This window comes from Vicugna pacos, chromosome X, assembly GCF_048564905.1.
Source record: "Vicugna pacos chromosome X, VicPac4, whole genome shotgun sequence".
In the NCBI taxonomy this organism is placed as follows: domain Eukaryota; kingdom Metazoa; phylum Chordata; class Mammalia; order Artiodactyla; family Camelidae; genus Vicugna; species Vicugna pacos.
In genome coordinates, this window is record NC_133023.1 from 60,760,508 (window position 1) to 60,781,573 (window position 21,066).

The 21,066-nt window shown below is 34.2% G+C and overlaps 1 protein-coding gene across 1 annotated transcript in view; it reads right to left on the reverse strand.

Moving 5' to 3' along the window:
* Positions 1 to 20,582, reverse strand: part of LOC102526872 (charged multivesicular body protein 1B2) — a 33,520-nt gene extending 12,938 nt beyond the window's left edge. Inside the window, exons 1-2 of the mRNA XM_006219120.4 lie at positions 20,449 to 20,582; positions 4,214 to 4,311 (exon numbers count right to left, since the gene is read on the reverse strand). Coding sequence (XP_006219182.1) covers positions 4,214 to 4,311; positions 20,449 to 20,464 — 114 coding nt within the window. The 5' untranslated portion in view covers positions 20,465 to 20,582. The remainder of the gene's footprint in view (positions 1 to 4,213; positions 4,312 to 20,448) is intronic.
* Positions 20,583 to 21,066: the final 484 nt, after the last annotated feature.

The following is a 21,066-nucleotide window of genomic DNA, read 5'->3' on the forward strand; positions in this document are numbered from 1 at the left end:
CAACCTTGGATACTTGCAGTACAGTAGTATGTATTTGTTAAGAAATTGTGTATAAGTGGACCTGTGAAATTCAAATCAGGGTTGATCAAGGGTCAACTGTAATTCCTTTTTTTTATAATTCTTTAAATGTTTGGTATAAATCACCATTAAAACCATCTCATCCTGGTCTTTGTTTATTGGAAATCTGAATATTTTAGTACTGCTGTACTTGCCTGAGATTTGAAAATTCAAAAATTATTTTTAGATTATTTCTAATTTCCTCAAGATACAAAGATATTAGATCTTTTTTATATTTTCTCTCTCCTTGAATAGTTGGGCTTATACTTTTAGAAAAGCATGATGATAATAAATCAATTTTAAGTTTACCTCTTCTTCTAACTCAGCCTAACTACTTTTATCTCCTCTTCTGAAAGTTTTTTTCCCTTAAAGTTTTCTCTATTAGGAATGAGATAAAATTCACAAAGTGGGATTTCCAGTCAAGATGGTGTAGTAGGACCACGAGCTCGCCTCAACTCGTGACTACAACGAAACCACAAGTGACTGCTAGAGCATCGGAAAATGACTGGAACTTAGCAAAGATCGTCTTCAACTGGAAACATAAAGAAGGAACCACAACAGCATGGTAGGAGGGATGTGCTCGCAATATAATTGGGCTCCATACGCCCCAGGTGGGTGACCCACAAGTGCTGAAGAATAAACAAGTTGCAGAGGCCCTCCTACAGGAGTGAGGGCTCTAAGCCCCACATCAGGCTCCTCAGCCTCGGGTTCTGGCATTGGGAGGAAGAGGAGACCCCAGGGCATCTGGTTTTGAAGGCCAGCTGGGCTTAGCTGCAGGACCCTCATGGGACTGGGGGAAAAAGAGACTTCATTCTCTTGGGGAGCATACACAGAATCTCGAGGGCACCAAAGGCAGAGGCAGTGATTCCATAGGAACCTGGGCCAGGCCTGCCTGCTGGTATTGGAGGTTTTCCTGGGGACGTAGGGGACTGCTGTGACTCACCCAGGAGACATAAAAGCTGGTGGCACACATTCTGGGAGTGTTCATCTACATGAGCTTTCCTGGAGGCTGACATCTTGATTGGATCATTAGCACCTAGCCCTAGCCCCACCCAACAGCCTATAGGGAAGCCTCAGGCCAAACAACACAGCCCCACCCATCAGCACACTTCCTAAGCCACAAAGGCCTCTAGATACAGCCCTACCCACCAGAGAGGTCCAGGACCAAGCTTCACCCAGCAGTGGGCAGGCACTGGCTCCTCTGCCAGGAAACCTCCATAAGCCTCTAGTCCATCCTCATCCACCAGGGGGTAGATACCAGAAGTAAGAAAACAACAACCCTAAAGCCTGTGGAAGGAATCCACAGACAGGCCAGACTCTACATTAGGACTGGCTGGACCCTAGCCCTTGGGTGACGAAAGAGGAGTGTACTGCTGGGACGCATAGGACACCTCCCACAGAGGGCCACCTCTCCAAGGTCAAGAAACATAACTATCTACCTAAAAATACAAATAAAAAGATAAACAATATGAGGCAGCAGAGGAGGATCTCCTAGGCCAAGGCACAAGATAAAATCCTAGAAGAAGAAATAAGTGATGAGGAGATAGGCAATTTATCTGAGAAAGAGTTTAAAGTAATGATGACAAATATGTTTAGAGAACTCAAGAGGAGTATAGATGCACAGAGTGAAGTTTTTAGCGAGTTGGAAAATATAAAGAATACCCAAACAGAGTTGAAGAATAAAATCACTGAAATGAATAACACACTAGAAGGAACCAAGAATAGACTAAACGAGGCAGAAGAACGGATAAATGAGCTAGAAGTCAGATTAGTGGAAATCACTACTGCAGAATAGAAAAAAGAAAAAGGAATGAAAAGAAATGAGGATAGTTTGAGAACTCTGGGATAATGTGAAGCACATTAATATTCACATTATAGGGGTCCCAGAAAGGGAAGAGAGAGAGAAAGAACCTGAGAAAAATTTTGGAAAGATAGTAACCAAAAACTTTCCCAACTTAGGGGAGGAAACAGTCACCCAAGTCCAGGAAGCACAGAGAGTACCACACAGGATCAATCCAAAGAGGAACACACCAAGGCACATAGTCATCAAATTGACAACAATTAAGGATAAGGAGAAAATATTAAAGTTAGCAAGAGAAAAGTAACAAATAGAGTACCAGGGAACTCCCATAAGGTTATCAGCTGATTTTTCAGCAGAAACTCTACAGGCCAGAAGGGAGTGGCACGATATATTTAAAGTGATGAAAGGGGGAAACTTACAACCAAGAATACGCTATCCAACAAGGCTCTTGTTCAGATTTGATGGAGAAATCAAAGCTTCACAGGTAAACAAAAGCTAAAAATTGCAGCACTACCAAACCAGCTTTACAACAAATGTTAAAGGAACTTCTCTAGTCATCAAACCATAAGAAAAGAGAACAAAAAGAAGAAAGGGAGAAAAAAAGACCTACAAAAGATTGCTTTGGCAGTTCGGGGTTTTTTATGGCTCCATATAAATTTTGGAATTGTTTGTTCCAGTTCTGTGAAAAATGTTGTGAGTATTTTGACAGGAGTTGCAAGATATGTAGATTGCTTTGGGTAGTGTGGCCATTTTGATAATGTTGATTCTTCCAATCCAAGAGCACAAGATATCTCTCCATTTCTTTGTATCATCTTCAATTTCCCTCATCAGTGTTTTACAGTTTTCAGAGTACAGGTAATCTCCTTGGTTAAGTTTATTTCTAGGTGTTCTGTTGTTTTCGATGCAATGGAAATGTTTTTACCAGTTATAAGATTCTGGTTTTTGAAGTGAAAAAAAAAGTGAATGAAGGGCTGCAAATGGCAAAATATCCTTCTTTCTTATGGATGAGTTGTATTGCATTACATATATATGCTGCATCTTCTTTATCAATTCATCTATTGATGTGCACTTATGTTGCTTCCATATCTTGGCAATTATAAACAATGTTGCTGTTAATAACAGGGTGTATGTATCTTTTTGAATTAATTCTTATTTTGTGGTTGGATTTATTCCTTTGATAACTATGTAAGTTTAAAAAGCTAAAGCTCTAAACGTTCTTAGAAACAATGAACAGTTCATATACGTAAATTTTAAAAATATGTGTAGTATATTGTGTATATATATTCATATGCAATACATTGTATATGTGCAGTCAAATTATAACAATTCTACCTAATAAAATTGAAAAATGAAAAAAAATACACAAAGTGACTCAATTTAAGGGCTGGATATATGCTATTACCAAAGATCTGAGTATCAAAGTTAATAAAATATTAAAAATAGATACATAAATACACATGTGCAAGCCTGAGTCTGCTGTACGTAGAAAGGTCTACTTACAAGTTTTGCATCTGACTAGCATGTAGGAACTTTGATTTGGGGTGGTTTCCCATCTTTCCTTGAAATGTTAAGTGTGACTCACTGTGCCTGGACTCTTTATACAGACAATATGGTTTATGCCAAACACTGGATTTCTATCTGGGAGACTGGAATTTTGTGTGTACTAGGCAGAGGATCCCTACATGACTACCAATAAAAGCCCTGGACTTATAGTCACAACAGAACTTTCTTGGTAGACAACATTTTACACATGTTGTCATAATTTGCTACTGGAGGAATTAGGCTTGTCCTGTGTGACCTTACTGGGAGAGAACTCTCGGAAGCTTAAGCTTGGATTCCTCCAGACTTCACCCCATGTGCCTTCTCCCTTTGTATCCTTTAGTGTAATATATCATGAGTACAATTATATGCTAAGTCCTATGAATCCTAGCAAATACGCAGGCCATGATATACATTAATGCCATGCACAGTTTATATATAAAACTTTAGAAGCTACAGAAGTTAAAATAAGACAAAAATGTTAAATATTACTGTTATATACAGGCTTTATATTTCTCAGTAACAGTGGTTCTGGCTATAAACCAAAGGACAGTCTTTAGATGTAAGTAACAGAAGAGTAGGATAACAGTACAGTCATACTCTTGTTGTGAGCTATAAATACATACATAAGTAGAAATAAAAAAGAGCCATTATTAATTATGTCATAAATAAATTTATTTAAATAGATATTTAGCTTAGAATTCTAACGCCAGCAATCTTTCTTAAATGTAAAATAAACTGAAACACTCTTCCATGATTAACTGTGCTCATTTCATGAGTTTAAAAAAAAAAGTAAAAAGATTGAAAATGACTTACCTTTTTAATCTTGGCCTTTTCAGCCTTTTCTTCTTTATCACATTTCTTGGCATTCCTATTAAGTTCTTTTGCAGCAAACTTCAAGTTAAATAGGTGTTCTGAAAATATATGTTAAGGTTAAAATTAAGTCATTTTCCAACCTAACTACCTGAAAACAAGATGTTAAAGTTATAAAACCTATCAGATAAGATTATGTTATTTAAACAAATATTAACAAAGTGTTTGAGGAAACAGAATAATTTTATCTCTTCCACATTTGTTTTCTATTAAAATAAACATAATTAAATTAACTGTGAGGATATTAATTACAAAAGGAAAAACAGCAACTGTATAGTAGAGAAATCTGGCAGATATCACTTTACCAAGTGATAATATCGCCAGTAATAAGACATTTCAACTTCATTTACCTTCTGAAATAATGAACTTGAGAAAGGTACAGCATTACTTTTACAGTGTTGTTGTCAAAAACATAATCACAGTCTACTCAAGAGAAAAATCAGGCAGTCCTGAACTGAGAGAGAGATTCTACAATGTTACTGACCAGTGTTCTCTTCAAATGTCAAGTTCATGAAAAGCAAAAAAAGACTGAAAAACTGTTACAAAATAGAAAAGACTAAGGAGCCACACTGACTAAATGCAAGGTGGGATTGGATCCTGAAACAGAAAAAGGACATCAGGGGAAAAACTGGTGAAATCCAAGTAAGATTTGTAGTTTAGTTAGTAATATTGTGGTGATGTGGATTTCCTTTGGTTAATAATTATACTATGTTTATGTAAGATGCTGACATAAGGAGAAGCGTGGTAAAGGGTATAAAATAATTCTCTGTACTATTTTTGTAATTTCTCTTTAAGTCTAAAACTATTTTAAGATTAAACTTTTTAATTAAAAAAGACAAACATATAATGAGAAGAAAAGTGCTCCATTCAGTGAGACCCCAATAAGCAATAGCATAAAATTTCCAATTTCATGACACAAAAACAAATATGAAATATAAACACATGACTATGACAACACAATGTGGACTACTTCAAAACCAACTGCTTTGTATCATTATTAAATCACTAGTTAGGAAGATTATATTTGTTTTCTCCTCTTTAAAAAATGTAACATCTACTCTTTTTTTAACCTTGATTCTGTATTTCTTTGGGACATCTATAAAAAAGATGTAGGTTCATTTTTTTGAAAGATACCCATACACTATAGAGTTTAAAGCGCTGACTTTTGGATTGATTATATCACCATCAGAAAATAAGAATTATTTGATTATTTGCCAAAGCTAAATCATAAATTAAACTTGTTCATCTCTCAATGGCTTCATGGTTCTAAATAAACTATTTATGGATAATGAGAGTGATGAATTTGCTACCTTGAGTATTTATCAACAACAGATACACGTAAAATTCTTAAAATAAGTATATATGTATGAATTTTGGAATAACTTTAATGAATTCTATACTTTACATTTTTAAGATTTATCGGTTTCAGCTAAGTGACTGAGAAACTTACAGCTCCTTTTATAAATAAGGTTTTTCAACCTAAGTACTATTGATATTTTGCGCTAGATAAATACTTCATTGTGAGGGATGCCTTGTGAACTCTAGGAAGTTTATCAGCATCCTTGGCCTTTACCCACTAGATGGCACTAGCATCCCCCAACCAAAAATGCAACAATCATGAAAAAGAATGCAACAATGAATATATGTATGTTCATATATAACTGGAAAATTGTGCTCTACACTGGAAACTGACACAACACTGTAAACTGACTATAACTCAATAAAAAAATGCAACAACCAAAAATGTCTCTAGGCATTGTCAAATGTTACCTGGGGAGGACGGCAAAATCAAACCCTGCTGAGAATCTGAATCACTGATACAGATGGAAATAAATAAAGAAAAAAAGGAATAAATTTTTCATTTCCCAAATCATCTCCCAAATAGACTTGATGTCTCAGTAGAAAAAGTCATAGTTAAAAGCTGAATTAAGAAGCCAATTATTTTAGATGAATTCATGTAGTTTGTATATTATTTGCTATTTTTTAAAGAATTATTTCAGTATCTTTTAAATTTGAAATTTACTCTAAACTACCAATGCTGAGGACTGACTACTGGATGCCTATTAAAGCCAACTCTAACTTAATATTAATAAAGATTGATCATGATATAAATTAGCCAAAAAATTAATAGGAGATCCATTATAAAAGTCCATTTAATACCATAAAACTTTCTTCCGTTTCATCCTAAAGAGACATGAACCACTTCCATAAATATGGAGGCCTAGACATTTATGAAAAACACCCTGAAAAACTGGATAAACTACAACCAATGTCCTTTAAATACAGAGCTTGGATTGAAAAAAGGAAAATCCTCAGGAGAAAGAAACAAAGAACTAAATACCAGTTGCAGGTAAGCACTGAAGCCCATGAAGACAAAGGCCCCTATTGAGTCTACACAAGATGAAATGCTGGAAATGAATTTTCTGAGTAAAGCTAGAACCTTTGAAGGCTACAACACTAGGATAAGGATGAGACAGAAAGAAGTTTTATTAGCTGGCAAAGGAAGATGATATGACAAGATTAACTCATTATGGGCCTTTGCTCATGGCTAGGGACAGAGCAAACTAGATAAACAAAATTAGACAAACTGAGGAGAAAATGAGCAACCTGAATATAGATCTGAAATAAGATTAGAGTAAAAAAAATTAGGTTAATATGAAAGAGAGGATAAAAGATAAAGAAAATAGAATTAAAAAGTCTAATATCTGGAACAACATAAAGACATAATAAAGAGAATGTGTAAAAGGTTACATTCAAAGAGATAATGCTTGAGAGTTTGCCATAATTGATGAAAAAAAGAATAAAATCTTTTAGATTTGGGAAGCAAAACAAAAAACCAAACAAACAAAAAAATCCTAAGCAGGACACATAAAAATCAATCCACACTTAGACACACCATAGCAAACCTTTAAATACCAAATACTAAAATATTTCAAAAAGCCATAGTAAAAATTCAGATTACTTATAAAAGAACTAAAATCAGTCTGAGCACAATTTACAAACAAAATGCTAAAGTAACTTCCAAAGGATGTACAGTGGATTCACATTATTCACAGTAGCTATGTTTCATGAAACCACTGCAGAGAATTAATGAGTACAGAAACATTGCTCCTAGAGGAAATACAGGGTTAGGTTCCTGTGAGACTCTGGTCATAACACTTTTGTCAACCTATGAATACATTACCTTGTTTTATGTATATTTTTGTTTTAACACATTTTACTTAATATATTGCTGACTCATTAACATTGAATTCATGGCCAAAAGCATTATAACTCATGCCTGAAAGAAGCTTATCTAACACACGTATATTCTACATAAGGGACATCACAGTCTTGCACTTAGGAACACTATACAGCACGTCAACACTATACTTAGGGATTAGAAAATTTACCAACAAAATGCAAAAAAAAAAAAGTGGCACCTGACAGAAAGTGAAAAAGACACTTGTTTACAGTATGAGAGCTGAAATAAGAAGGCAGAGCATCAGAATGTTCACCCTCAGCTGGGAACATGCTCCTTTGCCCCCAACTCTTCACTGCCTGAGCATGTTCACAAATAATCCTGAAAGCATGGTAAAGACTGATTTCAGGTTAAAAATAGAGTCTAGTGTGTAGGTGAATATGCAAATACAGAATCTGTGAAAAATGATGACCAAATGTACTTCACAAGAAATAAAATTTAGGTCTGGCATAAACAAAGGCTTAGTGAGCACAGAGACTAGTAAACACATGAGTAAATCCAGAGAAACACTGACTATAAGACAACTGTAATGTTTGTTTTTGGAGATAAAAAAGGCAGAACAAACATAACTAGACAATAAAAACATAGGACAGAGGATGAGGTGACAAGCTAAATGTTTAAAAATCCAAGAAAAGATTTCGAGTATTTAGACATTAAATTAACTATCCATGTAAAAATGTGAAGGGTACTGCTACGGAAATAGCATGTGACTTCTAAAATAACAGGGAAAAAAGGGGTGAATCACTTAATAAATCCAAAAGAAGGTAGCAAAAGTGAACCACAGAGAAAACAGATAAACAGAAATTGTAAAATAAAAAGAAATATCCCCAACATGTGAGGATAGATTTTAAAAATAATGAAACAAATTACAGCTATGTGCTTTAAACAGGACTTTAAATCATAAAAACAGAAAGGCTGGATTTAAAAGGCAGAAAAAATTATACCATACAAATACTAACCTTAAAAAAAGTTTTAGTTTTGTTTAGTATCAATCAAAACAGACTACCTAAAAAGAACTTCAGAAAATTTTAAAAAGTGGGGGCCACTATAAAATGCTAGAAAGTAAATTCACAAACTGATAAAATAATTCTAGATATCCATATTCCTCTACATAGCCTCAAAGTGTCTTTGTGTATACATATATAAAACTGACAGAGAAAATTATCGATCTTGGTAGATTTTAAAAAAACTTTCTCAGTAACTGACAAAACTAAGTAAGAATATAGAAAATATGAAAGACCATATTAAGAAGTTTAATTAACATAGAGAATTACAGCCAAACCTGTACCCAATAATTTCAGAAAACATATCATTTTCAAGCAGATGAAACATATGAAAACTGATCATACACTGAGCCATAAAGCAAATCTGAAATAATAGATATCAGACAAACCTGCTGTCTAACCACAACTCAATAATGAATTTATTAATGTGGGAATGTGTTCCACTATTTTTCTTTAAGAATCTAATAAACTGTTCTAGGATTAAAAGTTTATTCCATATAAATATACACACATCTCTCTCTCTCTCTCTCTCTTTCTATATATATATATATATATATATATATATATATATATATATACACATATACATATATATATACATATATATATATGTATATATATATACACATATTTGGAAAAGACTATACATATGGATTAAAGCAAAACATTTTAAAATATTTAGAATTAAGTGACAATGAAATGAGTGGAATGCGACTTATGAGATGTAATGCTAATGCCATACTCAGATGGAATTTTCTAGCCTTAAAAATTCACATTACATAGGAAAGTAGGCTGAAAATTAACTTGATAAGTATTCATCCCACAAACTCAGGAAAAACACAGAATTTGAAAAAAGTATAAGAAAAAACTCAAAGGGAAAAAAATAGAAACATATATAATAGGATCAAAAAATTTTAGTTCATTGTAAAGACTAACAACGTTACCTCTGCAGATACTGATCAAGGAAAAAGAGAAGACATAAACAAAGTGCAGAAATAAAAATGAATAATTGCAAATACAGTAAAGTTACTTTAAAATAATATATTATAAACTCTATTCCAATCAACTGGAAGTCTTAGGTGAAAAGGACAATCATACAATAGTATTTCTGAAATAAACTAAAAACAAATAAATAGAATTCTAAATTCTTGATTCAATACATTAAAACATTTTAACATATAAACAAATTAATTAATTAACAACAGATACAGGCCCAAATTATTTTACTGGTGCAGTACATCAATCTTTTGAGAAACAAGCAATTCCTATCTTATACAAACTCTTGCCAAGAATAAGAAAAATAAAGAACATTCCTCAACTTTTGACAGCCAAATCAAAAAGGATACTACATATGAATGGACAGTTACAAACCAAACTCACTTATGAAAAGAGAAGCAAAAATACTAAACAAAGTATTAGCAATCAAGCAGTAGTTTTTCCCCTCTGTGGAATTTTTACATGCAGTTTTAATGAATGAATGAATGAACATAGCCTGATTACTTCAGTTAATTACTCTGAACTGTAGCTGCCAAGATTTTAAAATCATCATGGAATAATACTCCAAGAACATATTGATTTCTTTCATCATTCAGAATCAAAATGTGGGGACCAAGAAAAAAGTTATTCAAGCAATGAATTAAAGACAATTCATACTCATGATGGGTTTAGCCTAGAAATGCAAGGATGGTTTGCCATTAAAAAAAATCAATCTATGTATTTTAACCACATTAGGAGATTAAGGAAGAAAACACAAATGATTATCTCAATATATAAAGAAAAACATTAAATAAAATCCAACATATGATGGATTCATCAAACCAACTTTCTGATGAATGGTTCATGACCAAACTTCCAGTAAATTAGGAATGGAAAAAAAAAACCTTACTTAACCTGCAAAAGAAAAAAGTGTATCTATCAAAAACTACAGCAAACATCATCCTTAATAAGGAAAAATTAGAATTTACTTTAAAACCAGTACAGTCAGCCCTCTGTATCCAAAGGTTTGTATCTGTAGATATGGAGGGCCAACTAAGAGATTTGCACATTCACAGATTTTGGTATCTGCTAGGGTCCTGGAACCAACTCCTTGTGGATAGTGGGGGTGTGGAACTAACTGTAACAAAAAAATGATCCTGTTTTATATATATATATATATGTGTGTGTGTGTGTGTGTGTGTGTGTGTGTGTGTGTCTGTGTTAATTAAGCATTGTTCTGGAGTCCTAGCAAGCAGGATAGAAAAGAAAAATAAAAGGTATACAGACTACAATGGAAATAATCAAGGAATCATTACTTTCAGATAATACAAATATCTACATAGAAAACTGAAAATACCCGTAGACTCCAACCCAACAATCCCACTCCTACGACATACCCTAGAGAAACTGTCCCCAGTCTACGTAACAAATAAGAACAAGAATAATCATAGCAGTATTGTTTGTAATGACAGAAAACAATGGAAACAATCTAAATGTTCATCACTAACAGAACGGATAAATTTTGGTATTTCTACAATAAAAGACTATATATTTTGGCATCTTCAAAAAACTGTCATTCATTTTTGCACTTGTCCCTTCATCCTGCAGGGCAGCCTTTATGATAGGAACATTATTATCATAACTATTCTTTTTTTTTTTTGCCTTTACAAAGTGAATTTTATTTATTTATTTTTTTTACATTTTTTATTGATTCATAATCATTTTACAGTGTTGTGTCAAATTCCAGTGTTCAGCACAATTTTTCACTCATTCATGGACATATACACACTCTGTCACATTTTTTTCTCTGTGATTTATCATAACATATAATCACCATCCAGAAGAAAACACCCACACAAGCTATCTTGTCATAAACTTTTATGTCCATTTTACTATCTGCTTCTTCTCCCCTTATTTTTCATTCAGTAACCTTTCCCCTTGTGCTTTCCTATAAGCATTAGATTATTATTCAAGAACTGGTCCAGGAACTGGCATGTAGTACTGGCTCAATAAATCTTTATATGAATTGAAACATCCTCCCCAGATGGCCCTTCTGACTAGGTCTCCCCAGGGAGCAGGGCCTACCTAGTGGCCCTGTCTTCAGAGGCCACTCATTACTGAGCAGCAGGGTCTAGAGTGATGTGGATATTCTGCCAGCTCCCTATTGCTCCTTCCTATCTTCTTTCCATCTTCATGACAAAAGCCTTGGTCATTTGAGATTCATGCCATCTCAATACTGCCCTATGGCTTTTCTTATAGTCCATCACTTTCAGCATTGCTTATTAAAATCATAATATGATTCATTCTCTTTCCTTACACTCAGTCTCTTGCCATCATCATGCATGTGGATGACACATCCAATTTCCAGCCTCAAAGATGACTAAACTCATCAACTCCAGCAACTTCACCTACGTTCTGCTTCAGCTGCCCACCTGTATGGCTACAGTTTCACTTAGGGAATGTTAATAGTGTACTATATTGGATTATTTAATAGATTTTTACAAATTACAAAATAATACAAGCTCATAATTCTAAAATGAAAGCCTATCTTTATGGAATGGAAAGTAAAAATGTCTATATAGTTCTAGTTAGATGTAATTAAAAATTAAAAACACATTCTTCTAGACTTTTTCACAGATTATTTACCTAAATTGAAACATATTACATAGTATAGCATAGCATTTTGTGTGTGTGTGTATATATATATATACACACTTATATATATAAATCCTATTTTCATCTAATAATATATAATTGCATATTAATGCATGATAAATTCATTATTTTAAGCAGTTACCTAGGTTTTACTTTATGAATAAATTATAATTTATTTACTCAATTCCTTCTTTGTAGACATTTAAACTGCCTGTACTATAGTAACAATGAAAGCTTCCTCAGTCATTTTTGTATTTACTTCTTTATACTCTTTCTTAAATCTTAGAATATTTTTCTGGAAGTGAAATTACTGGGTCAAAAATATGTACATTATATTAAATTGTACTTTGGAAAGTTGAAAACTTTATTCTCCTTTAGTGTATCCTTCAGTAAATTAGGAATTTGGGATTAACATATACACACTACTGTATATAAAATAGATAAACGAGGACCCCTGTATAACACAGGGTACTATAGTCAATATCTTGCAATAACCTATAATGAAAAAAAATCTGAAAAAGAACATTTATATGTATATACATATATACACACAGATATATAAATCACTTTGCTGTATACCTGAAACTAACACAACATTGTAAATCAACTATAGTTCATTAAAAAAAACTATGTAAGTGTGAAAATGACAATGAATCTGCAGCATCATCTTGAATAAGAAAATGACAGTATGATAACATATAAAATTGGAAAATATGTAAGACATACCTTAAGAATGTATATGTATGTGGTCAATATAAAGAAATGCATGGAAATGATAAATATGAACTTTTAGACAGTAGTTGTCTTTGGTGGCGAAAGAAGGGAGATGTGTAGGCAATGTTTTATTTCTTAAGCCCAGTAGTAGGTAATTGGTATCTTATTCTTTTTTGTACTTTTTTGGGGGGAGAGGATTAAAACTGCATGATTTTTGTAAAAAAAAATCATTTCAAATAAAAGGTTAGATTAATTAAGAGTTTATAGTCCTTATTTCATGAGATGGTATCTGAATTTTAAAAAGGAGCATTGTTTGAATATTTTTTAAAAAACCAAACCATGTATTAAACGATATTGGTGTATGAACAATACTATTAGAAATGTGTAGTAGTATTATAACTTGGTTAAGTTGAACCTGTTTGTGCTTGATATAAATTTAATATAAAATAGCTGCTCTCCAAGACTGTCTTCATTCTGTTCCTAAATTTTAAGCATACTCTTAGAAACACTAATTTGAAATTTACAGTGTCAGTAGCTATTTATTCTGTATTCTCATGATGCTTTATGTTATGTACTTTTCTGTATTTCATTTAACTCATTGTTTATATGTCCAGTTCTTCAACTAGATTATGGACACCCTGAGAATAAGGATGAATCCTAATCATCTTCATACCATCAGTTTAGTGCAGTGTTTAACAGAAGTACTTAATAGTTTCAAGTAAATGAATAGTAGAAAAATATTTTGCAGTGGTACCTGATATACTGGGGGAAAAGCACCACTGATGCTGGGCAAGAGGATTCAATTATACATATAAGTTTATAAATAATAAATTTATACTAATATAACACTGTTTATTTGTGTTCTATATGAAGATTCTACATAAGACTCCATACAGAAAATAAAGGGCTCTGCTGCTAAGTTAAATCACTCAGTATCCTTTTCCACAAGAAAATTGAAAAATTAGAATTTTTTCATTGCAATTATAAGCAACATAAGAGACCATGGACATCTGATTCTTATGATATACTTACATATTCTTATGATAAATACATATATAGTGGAATGTTTCTGTTATGATCTCTTATCCCCAATTCCAAAAGCCAAAAAGTTCTACAAACTAAGTTATACATAATATTTGATAGCAAAACATGACCTGACTAGAACAAATCTGTTAATAAAACCTGATCTCAACAAGTTATCGATAGTCTTTTAATTTATTCCACGTGATGTTAATGTTTTAGTGTAGTGTGTGACTATGAAGTATTGACCCAAGCCACCAAGATGTAATGCAAAATATGGCATATGTGCCTATTGCCTTTCTAAAATTTAAAGAAATCTGAATTCTGACTTGAATATTAAAACAAATGGCAACTCCAATCAAAATCTGTTTCCCTGTATATGGCAATTTTTTCAATCACCCATTATACGCAATGGTTATTGTTCAAAATGCTCACACCTTAAAAGTATAAAAGTACCTAAGAATGAGGAATAAGGCAATTTTTAATGCTTCTTTTGGGAAAGGAACTCTATATAAATACTTTCCTGCATAATCAAATTATTTATAAGTTTATGTCAGGAATATCTTCTGTTTTAAAGGATATGGGGCTTAGTAAACAGTTTAAAATTTTATACTCTTATATAAATTAAATTTTAAGGTAACTCAATTTAAAAAGTAATTTACTTTTAGTTGCCATGAGGACTATTATACCTATGGAAAGTACTTAATACAATGCAACAATAAGTAAAATAAAGCATGAGAATATGGAGTCATAATTACTAGCAGTTCTGACAACTATAGCCTTTATTATTACACTTGTTTTAATAAATTCAGAGTAACAACTCAGTCCTATAAAAGCAGAAAATGCATGTTGTGTACACACACACACACTCTGTAGTCAAATTCTTTTTAAAGAAACATTAATTATCATGAGGCTAAATGTACAATGAATTTTTATCAGTTCCTATTTCAAATAATTCTACATATTCTAAATTGAATAAGGAGATGAATTCCATGACCTCAACTTTTCACTAGAATATGGCAGACAGACAAGATTACCAACAATTTTAGAACAGTTTAAGTATAAATAAATGTAAGCACAGGATTCCATACAGGAAGACTACATTCCACCACTGTCAATTGTACTCATATGTGTCTATGTAGCCCAGGCAACTTGTAGCACCAATGTTTTTCTGATGATGTATCTTTTGTATTAGGCCAGAAATCAAAACACTCCTGGGTCCAAAACCTTGCTCTAACTCTCAGGTACTTTCTACAACAAGGTATGAGATTCTTAATCCAGGAGTCTGCTATTCAAATGATCACCCTCTGTGTATACTATAAGTAAATATCCTCTATACTGAAGTGGGGAAAATTGATTGCTAACGTGGAAAATAATGGTGTCAATTGAAGTACTAAATTGAGCTATGAACCAGAGTTGACATACTGTGAAATATTTCAGATATTTTACTTGGCTGTAAATCCCTGGAGTATTTTTCTATTTGGAAAAATAACACTTACAAAATAATCTCCTTCACTGACTAATCATAAACTCAATTTGACAAAGCGGTTGCAATGCTTAAGACATCATTTTTTTTCTTTGCCAACTGAAAAGACAATGGCTGAAATACTTTATTTTTGATGAACTGAAAGTTTAGAAAGGTTGAATAGTTGTATACATTAACATATGTAGAGTAATGCATAAGGCCCTAAACTAGATGTTGGGTAATACCAGGCTCTAGCACCTTGTGCTTCAGTGATGTTAGCCTCCATCAGTTACCTGACTCTCTGACTTCACATAGAGTTCCCTTGCCTAGTGTACCATTCTTCCTCCCCTCCCCACCATCTTCCTCTTAACCTCTATGTGGTTTAGGACACCACTATGCTTGCTTTTTGGCTAACATGATAACACTGATTCTGAGAAAGTGGTCTCAAAGACTTCAATTAATGACAATAGGTTTCCCTCCTCCTGTCAAAATTTATGCAAAAGCAAAAAACGAATTCACTTGGCCTTTGGGGTTGATAAATAAGGAAATCAATGAATCATCTGAACATTTAATTCAAATTTTCAGAAAGTATTAATTCTCTATTTTCTAACTCTACTAAATTAAAATCCAAAACATTACATCATATAGGCATATTTTAATAGGAAACATCTATGAACCAGACTTGTCTTCAAAAGAATCTAAGCTAGGCTTTCCCTAAAGTGATTGTGTAGTTTCATGGTTTTTCAAACTCTAAAGCAAAAATCTCAAGTGGAATGTCAATATATATAAAAAGTAGTTCTGCATAACCCTAGAACTCAATTAAACATAGCTGAAGTATACTGTTACTGCTAGAGGCACTATGGAAACATGAACACAGCAGAGACTCTGGAGCCAAGCCCAGATCCTTTACTCTACATTTACAAGCTCTGCAACTTTCTTAGTGTTAATTTTCTCTTCTATAAAATGAGGATACTACCCACCCATTTTTGAGTACTGTTTTCAGAGTTTCAGATAATATACACAAAATCCCCAGCACAAAGTCTTGCACACAGTAGGTGTTCAATTTACTATGTCATAATCACCTCATGACTTGGCTAAGTCACCTATTTTAACTGAGCAATATGGTTAGTTAGGGAATAAAAAAATCCCAATGTTTCTTTAAAACATTCTCTGTGATTTCATTTAAGAGTAGGTATACTGCTGACAGGCAAAGGACAGAAATCAGCTATGTCTTAATAGGGTTCCACATATTCATTATGCATACAGAAGGGAGTCCTGCTTTAATATTTCAATCTGCTTCCTCAAGAAAAATTTATAGTCAGTTTACTAACAGAAATTCACAGTAGGAATCTTACAACCTGCCTACCTCTCTGAAGTGGGTGGATCAACACCAAGTAATAGGGCATAAAGCTATTTGATTCCAAGTGCCAACAGTAGGATTATGCAATTTCTTGGGAACATAAAAGTAAAGGGTGAAAACAAAGAAGGTAAGAGAAAGGATTAAGAATGTTGTACTAGCACCTGCCTGCCCCAGAATAAAGCAGTGGTGCCAATACCATAGATTGTTAGTCGTATGTTTGATGTGAAGTAGCATTACATATTCAACTTTCCTCTTATTCAGCACCCCACGATTAATCTTAATCATCCCTTGTGTATTTCTAAGAGGTTGCGTTTAGGATCAGAGAAACTCAGAGAGATCATCAGAATTGAAAGAAACCCTAGAGATCACTTGTCAACTTCCCTCATTTTATAGATTTGAAAAGTGGGGCCTCAAGATGGATAACTGAGTAACTGCTGAAAAGAAGAACACGAAGGAATTCAAAGACAGCTCACCTCTTATTTCTCTCTCTGCATTTTAACTTTCATAGTGAATTGCTAAGAACTGGTCCTCAAATAGCATCAAATGATGAACCATAAGCAATCCTTACATGCAATATTTCTTGTAAGACACAACATTATCCTAGCTAACTAGGACATAAATTATAAGACTACCATTAGGTGATGATATTTAAAAAGCAAATTTGTAATATTATTAGTATCTTGGTCAAAAAAACCCCACATTTGTCAACACTAGCAAAACCTCAGAGACTCTGATACGTAATTCTGCTTTAGGATGTAAAGCCACTCACAATGAAGAACAGACATTTTCAAGGTGGCTGGCAATGTTTGCCTAAAACATAGTCTCATCTGTCTAGGTGACTACAAAAGGAAACGATGATACCAGTCCAGTTCATAACATCCCTTTCTCTACTTTCATAATGCCTACAGTATCTGTTACCTACTTCATTGCTTCTCAACCTTTTTCAGGTTAGAATCCATCGGATAGATGTCAGCTACAAATATTTTCTCCAGGAAAAGGCACATACTTAATATACAAATTTTGCATCATACAATTTCAAGCCTAGTAATCTACACATGGGATCAAGAATTTCTGCTCCAGGATTCACTTCTTTTAGTATGTGCTACCTTGTATTGCTATTTATCCCCATCCATATGTGTCCTGGCTCGGTGAGATCAAAAGTTGCTTGAAGATGGAAATGGGTCCTATAATCCCTCTGCATAAACCCTAGGTGCATTTCTCAGGTCATGGTAGAGACTCAATAAGTGCTAATAATTAATTCTTAACAGAAGGTCACTTGTTCATTTTTTTTTGTCCACTATGGGCCAAGTGCTTGTGCAAGAAAATTAGGATTCAAAGAAACAAGAATCCCAACTTCAAAGAATTCAACCTAGTGAAAGACATAAGTAAACATATGGTTACAAAAATTAAAAAAAAAGTGGAGAGAAAACAGATGGGTAAAAGAGCACAGAGTAGGAACTGGTGGAAACCGGTGCTCTCAGATTTCCAGGTTTGCTGGGATGGTGGGTTAGGAGACTAGGAAGATAACATGAAAAGCTTCCTGAAAATTAAGCATGCTTGAGGTAAATCCAACCAAAAAAAAAAAAAACCCAAAACACAAAATGACAGAACAGAAGAGAGGCAAGAAAGAAAGAAAAGAAAGAAAGAAAGAAAAAGAAAGAAGAGCATGGAGTAGGGACATTTCCCTAAATTATTTCTTTTATTACTTCATCAAATACTACTCCTGAAATGCAGTGTAAATACTGCACACATACTACTGTTAACTCTATACTTGTAAAACACCCATATGAACACATTACAACAAATAAATTTGGCCATTCCATCAAGTTCTTTAAAGTGGACTTGATCTAATCCAACGTGATAAATTCACTCTGCTTAACTGTCCAAAGACAGAAGTCACAATTACCATGCTAATTCAATTGTATTAGCATATTCGTTCTTCTTATATACTGTAACAGTGGGATTTTCGTATTTTATATAGGTGACAAATAAATGTTACTTAAGTTTAAGTTCAAGTTATTTATTTATGGAAGACAGGTCTCAGTCCATATGTCATTTTTTTCCTCTAAACACAAAGGAAAAGTTCTGGATCCTACAAAAAGAATCAAGAGAACTAATCACTGCCAGATGGTATGAATCAAGTTAAACCTCACTTCCTTTGATGGACTGAACAGTAAACAGTTCCTTTTTGTTGGGTATTAAACAACTGATAATAGTACCACTAATTTTAATTATAGTCCGGCATACATAATTTTCAGTGAAAGAAAATTATTAACTATCTTATTATTGGAAATCACATAGGATAGGCTTTTAGGTAGCAAAAGTAACTTATTAGAGTAGAAAATAAAAGCAATTAGAGTTATTATCTCAAATCCTTTCAAAAAGGCTGGGGAAAAGACAGCAATTTGTACTCTTTTTTGACACTTAACAACATGTTCAAAATTTTATAGTTTAGTAAGCCCTTACATTTTACTTTATCTTCACAACAGCTTTCTAAGGTTGGCAGATAGGTGAGTATGTTTATAGATGAGTAAACATTGCATGACAGAGGCTGTATGACTTACCCTAACTCACATGTTTTCTTAAGAGGTAGAACTGGGATTGGAAATTGATCTTCTGACTCACAGTCCAGTGCTCTTTCTTTTATGATGCTACTTTAAAAAAATCATCTAGCACAACTACACTTCCATGAATTATATCCTTTAAACTGCAGTGATTACTGGGCCTTTAGTCATCTACTTTATTCATGAAATGACCTATATCTGCATCTCCACAAGGGTTCACATTTTATTCTTGGTTTATACTGGCCAGTTCAGCACAAAACATGTTACCAATATTCTCAGTACGGTTTACATAATTGAATCCTCTCACCAAATTTCTTTCTATATTTCAGAGTTACAAACTAACGAAAGCAGAAGAGTTTTAATATGAGCTATCAAAGAATTACTCTTACGCACATTTTGTTATTTTGCCAAGTTTCATTCAATAGTAAAATATCAAACTACTCTATTTTCCGTACTGCCAACTTCTGAAAGGAGGAATTACAGTAACATGGAAATCCTGTAATAGTATCTCAGTGGTGAAAAACAATTTCATTCTTCAAAACGCAGCTTTGTACAGCTTGGTTCCTAACCTCGACCTCATTGTTTAAGTGGTAACGCAGTTGCAAGTAACGAATTTTTGTACCTTTAGGGAACTGTGAATTTCCTCATGTGCTAAATCAGATTAACAAGCACTTAACTTTCTTCGGAGGGCTGCTTATTAAGCACTTTAACTCATTACCAGTCACCTCTACTCTGAAAAAAGGAAGAACTTCCACAAAAACTATCTGCCCTTGTTATGTATTCAAAACCTATACCTCTGCACCAAACCTCTGGCAAACTCCTGACGTGTCTGTTTCTGCACGACTCTCCTTCGATTTCTAAGAAGTGGATACACTCATTGAAACCACAGGAGACAGCAGCCCTCAAATACGGAGGGCTTGCATTCGAGAATCTTATCAAATCAGTCCCCTGACTATTGCCAAAGCAGCCCCAAGTTCCCTGACTCTAGAACGGCTGCTGCTACCAAGAAAACATCAACAAAGCAAAACAAGCTACTGGCGCCTACCAATCGGCATCAGAGCCCTCACCCCTCCACAACTAGACCTAAACAGTCACTACCAGGCCGCTTCCAGGGCTCCGAGCATTGCCCTTCCCCTCTTCCCGAAGTCCTAGCAGCAGCTTTTCAGACAGTTAAGGATACTCTCCATATTCGACATGGTCTCACGACTTTTCCTGGGAGGCAGCAGCACAGATCTGATGGCAGGGCGTTCGGAGTACAGTTGTAGTCCCGAGCTGCTGCCAGCCTGGCTTGTAGGTCCGCAATCCCACTTCCGGTTTCTGCGCCGGGCAGGCCGGGGGGTGGAGCCGTCTACGCCCGAGGGGCGGGGCTGGGGCAACGCCAAAATGGCTGCCTCTCTGAGAGGTGGTTAGGGTGCGCGGTAGCCGCTTGGGGGCGTGTGGGATCGAGGTTACGCCCCTCCCCCTCCTGTCTTTAGCGTGTAAGCTAGCCTAACCCAGCGCCTAACGGTTTTCACCTCCCAACTAACCTTCCAGTTCTTTCTTTTGTCGTACTCCTCCCCCACCTCTTCCCTCAGATTTCACACTATCCTTGACCCCTCACTTCTGTTCTCAGAGATTAAGTCTTACGGATGAAGGAAAAAGGTATAGGGCTTTTAAAGTACTTTTAAAAAGTTATAATCATATGAAATAAGGGCCTGAGGGATTAGCGGGGTTGGTAATTTTGAGTTGTGAGGGTCAACTGAAGTTTTAAAAAGGTTTATGATCCTTAAAGTTTTAGGTTAGACGGGAAGGACAAAAA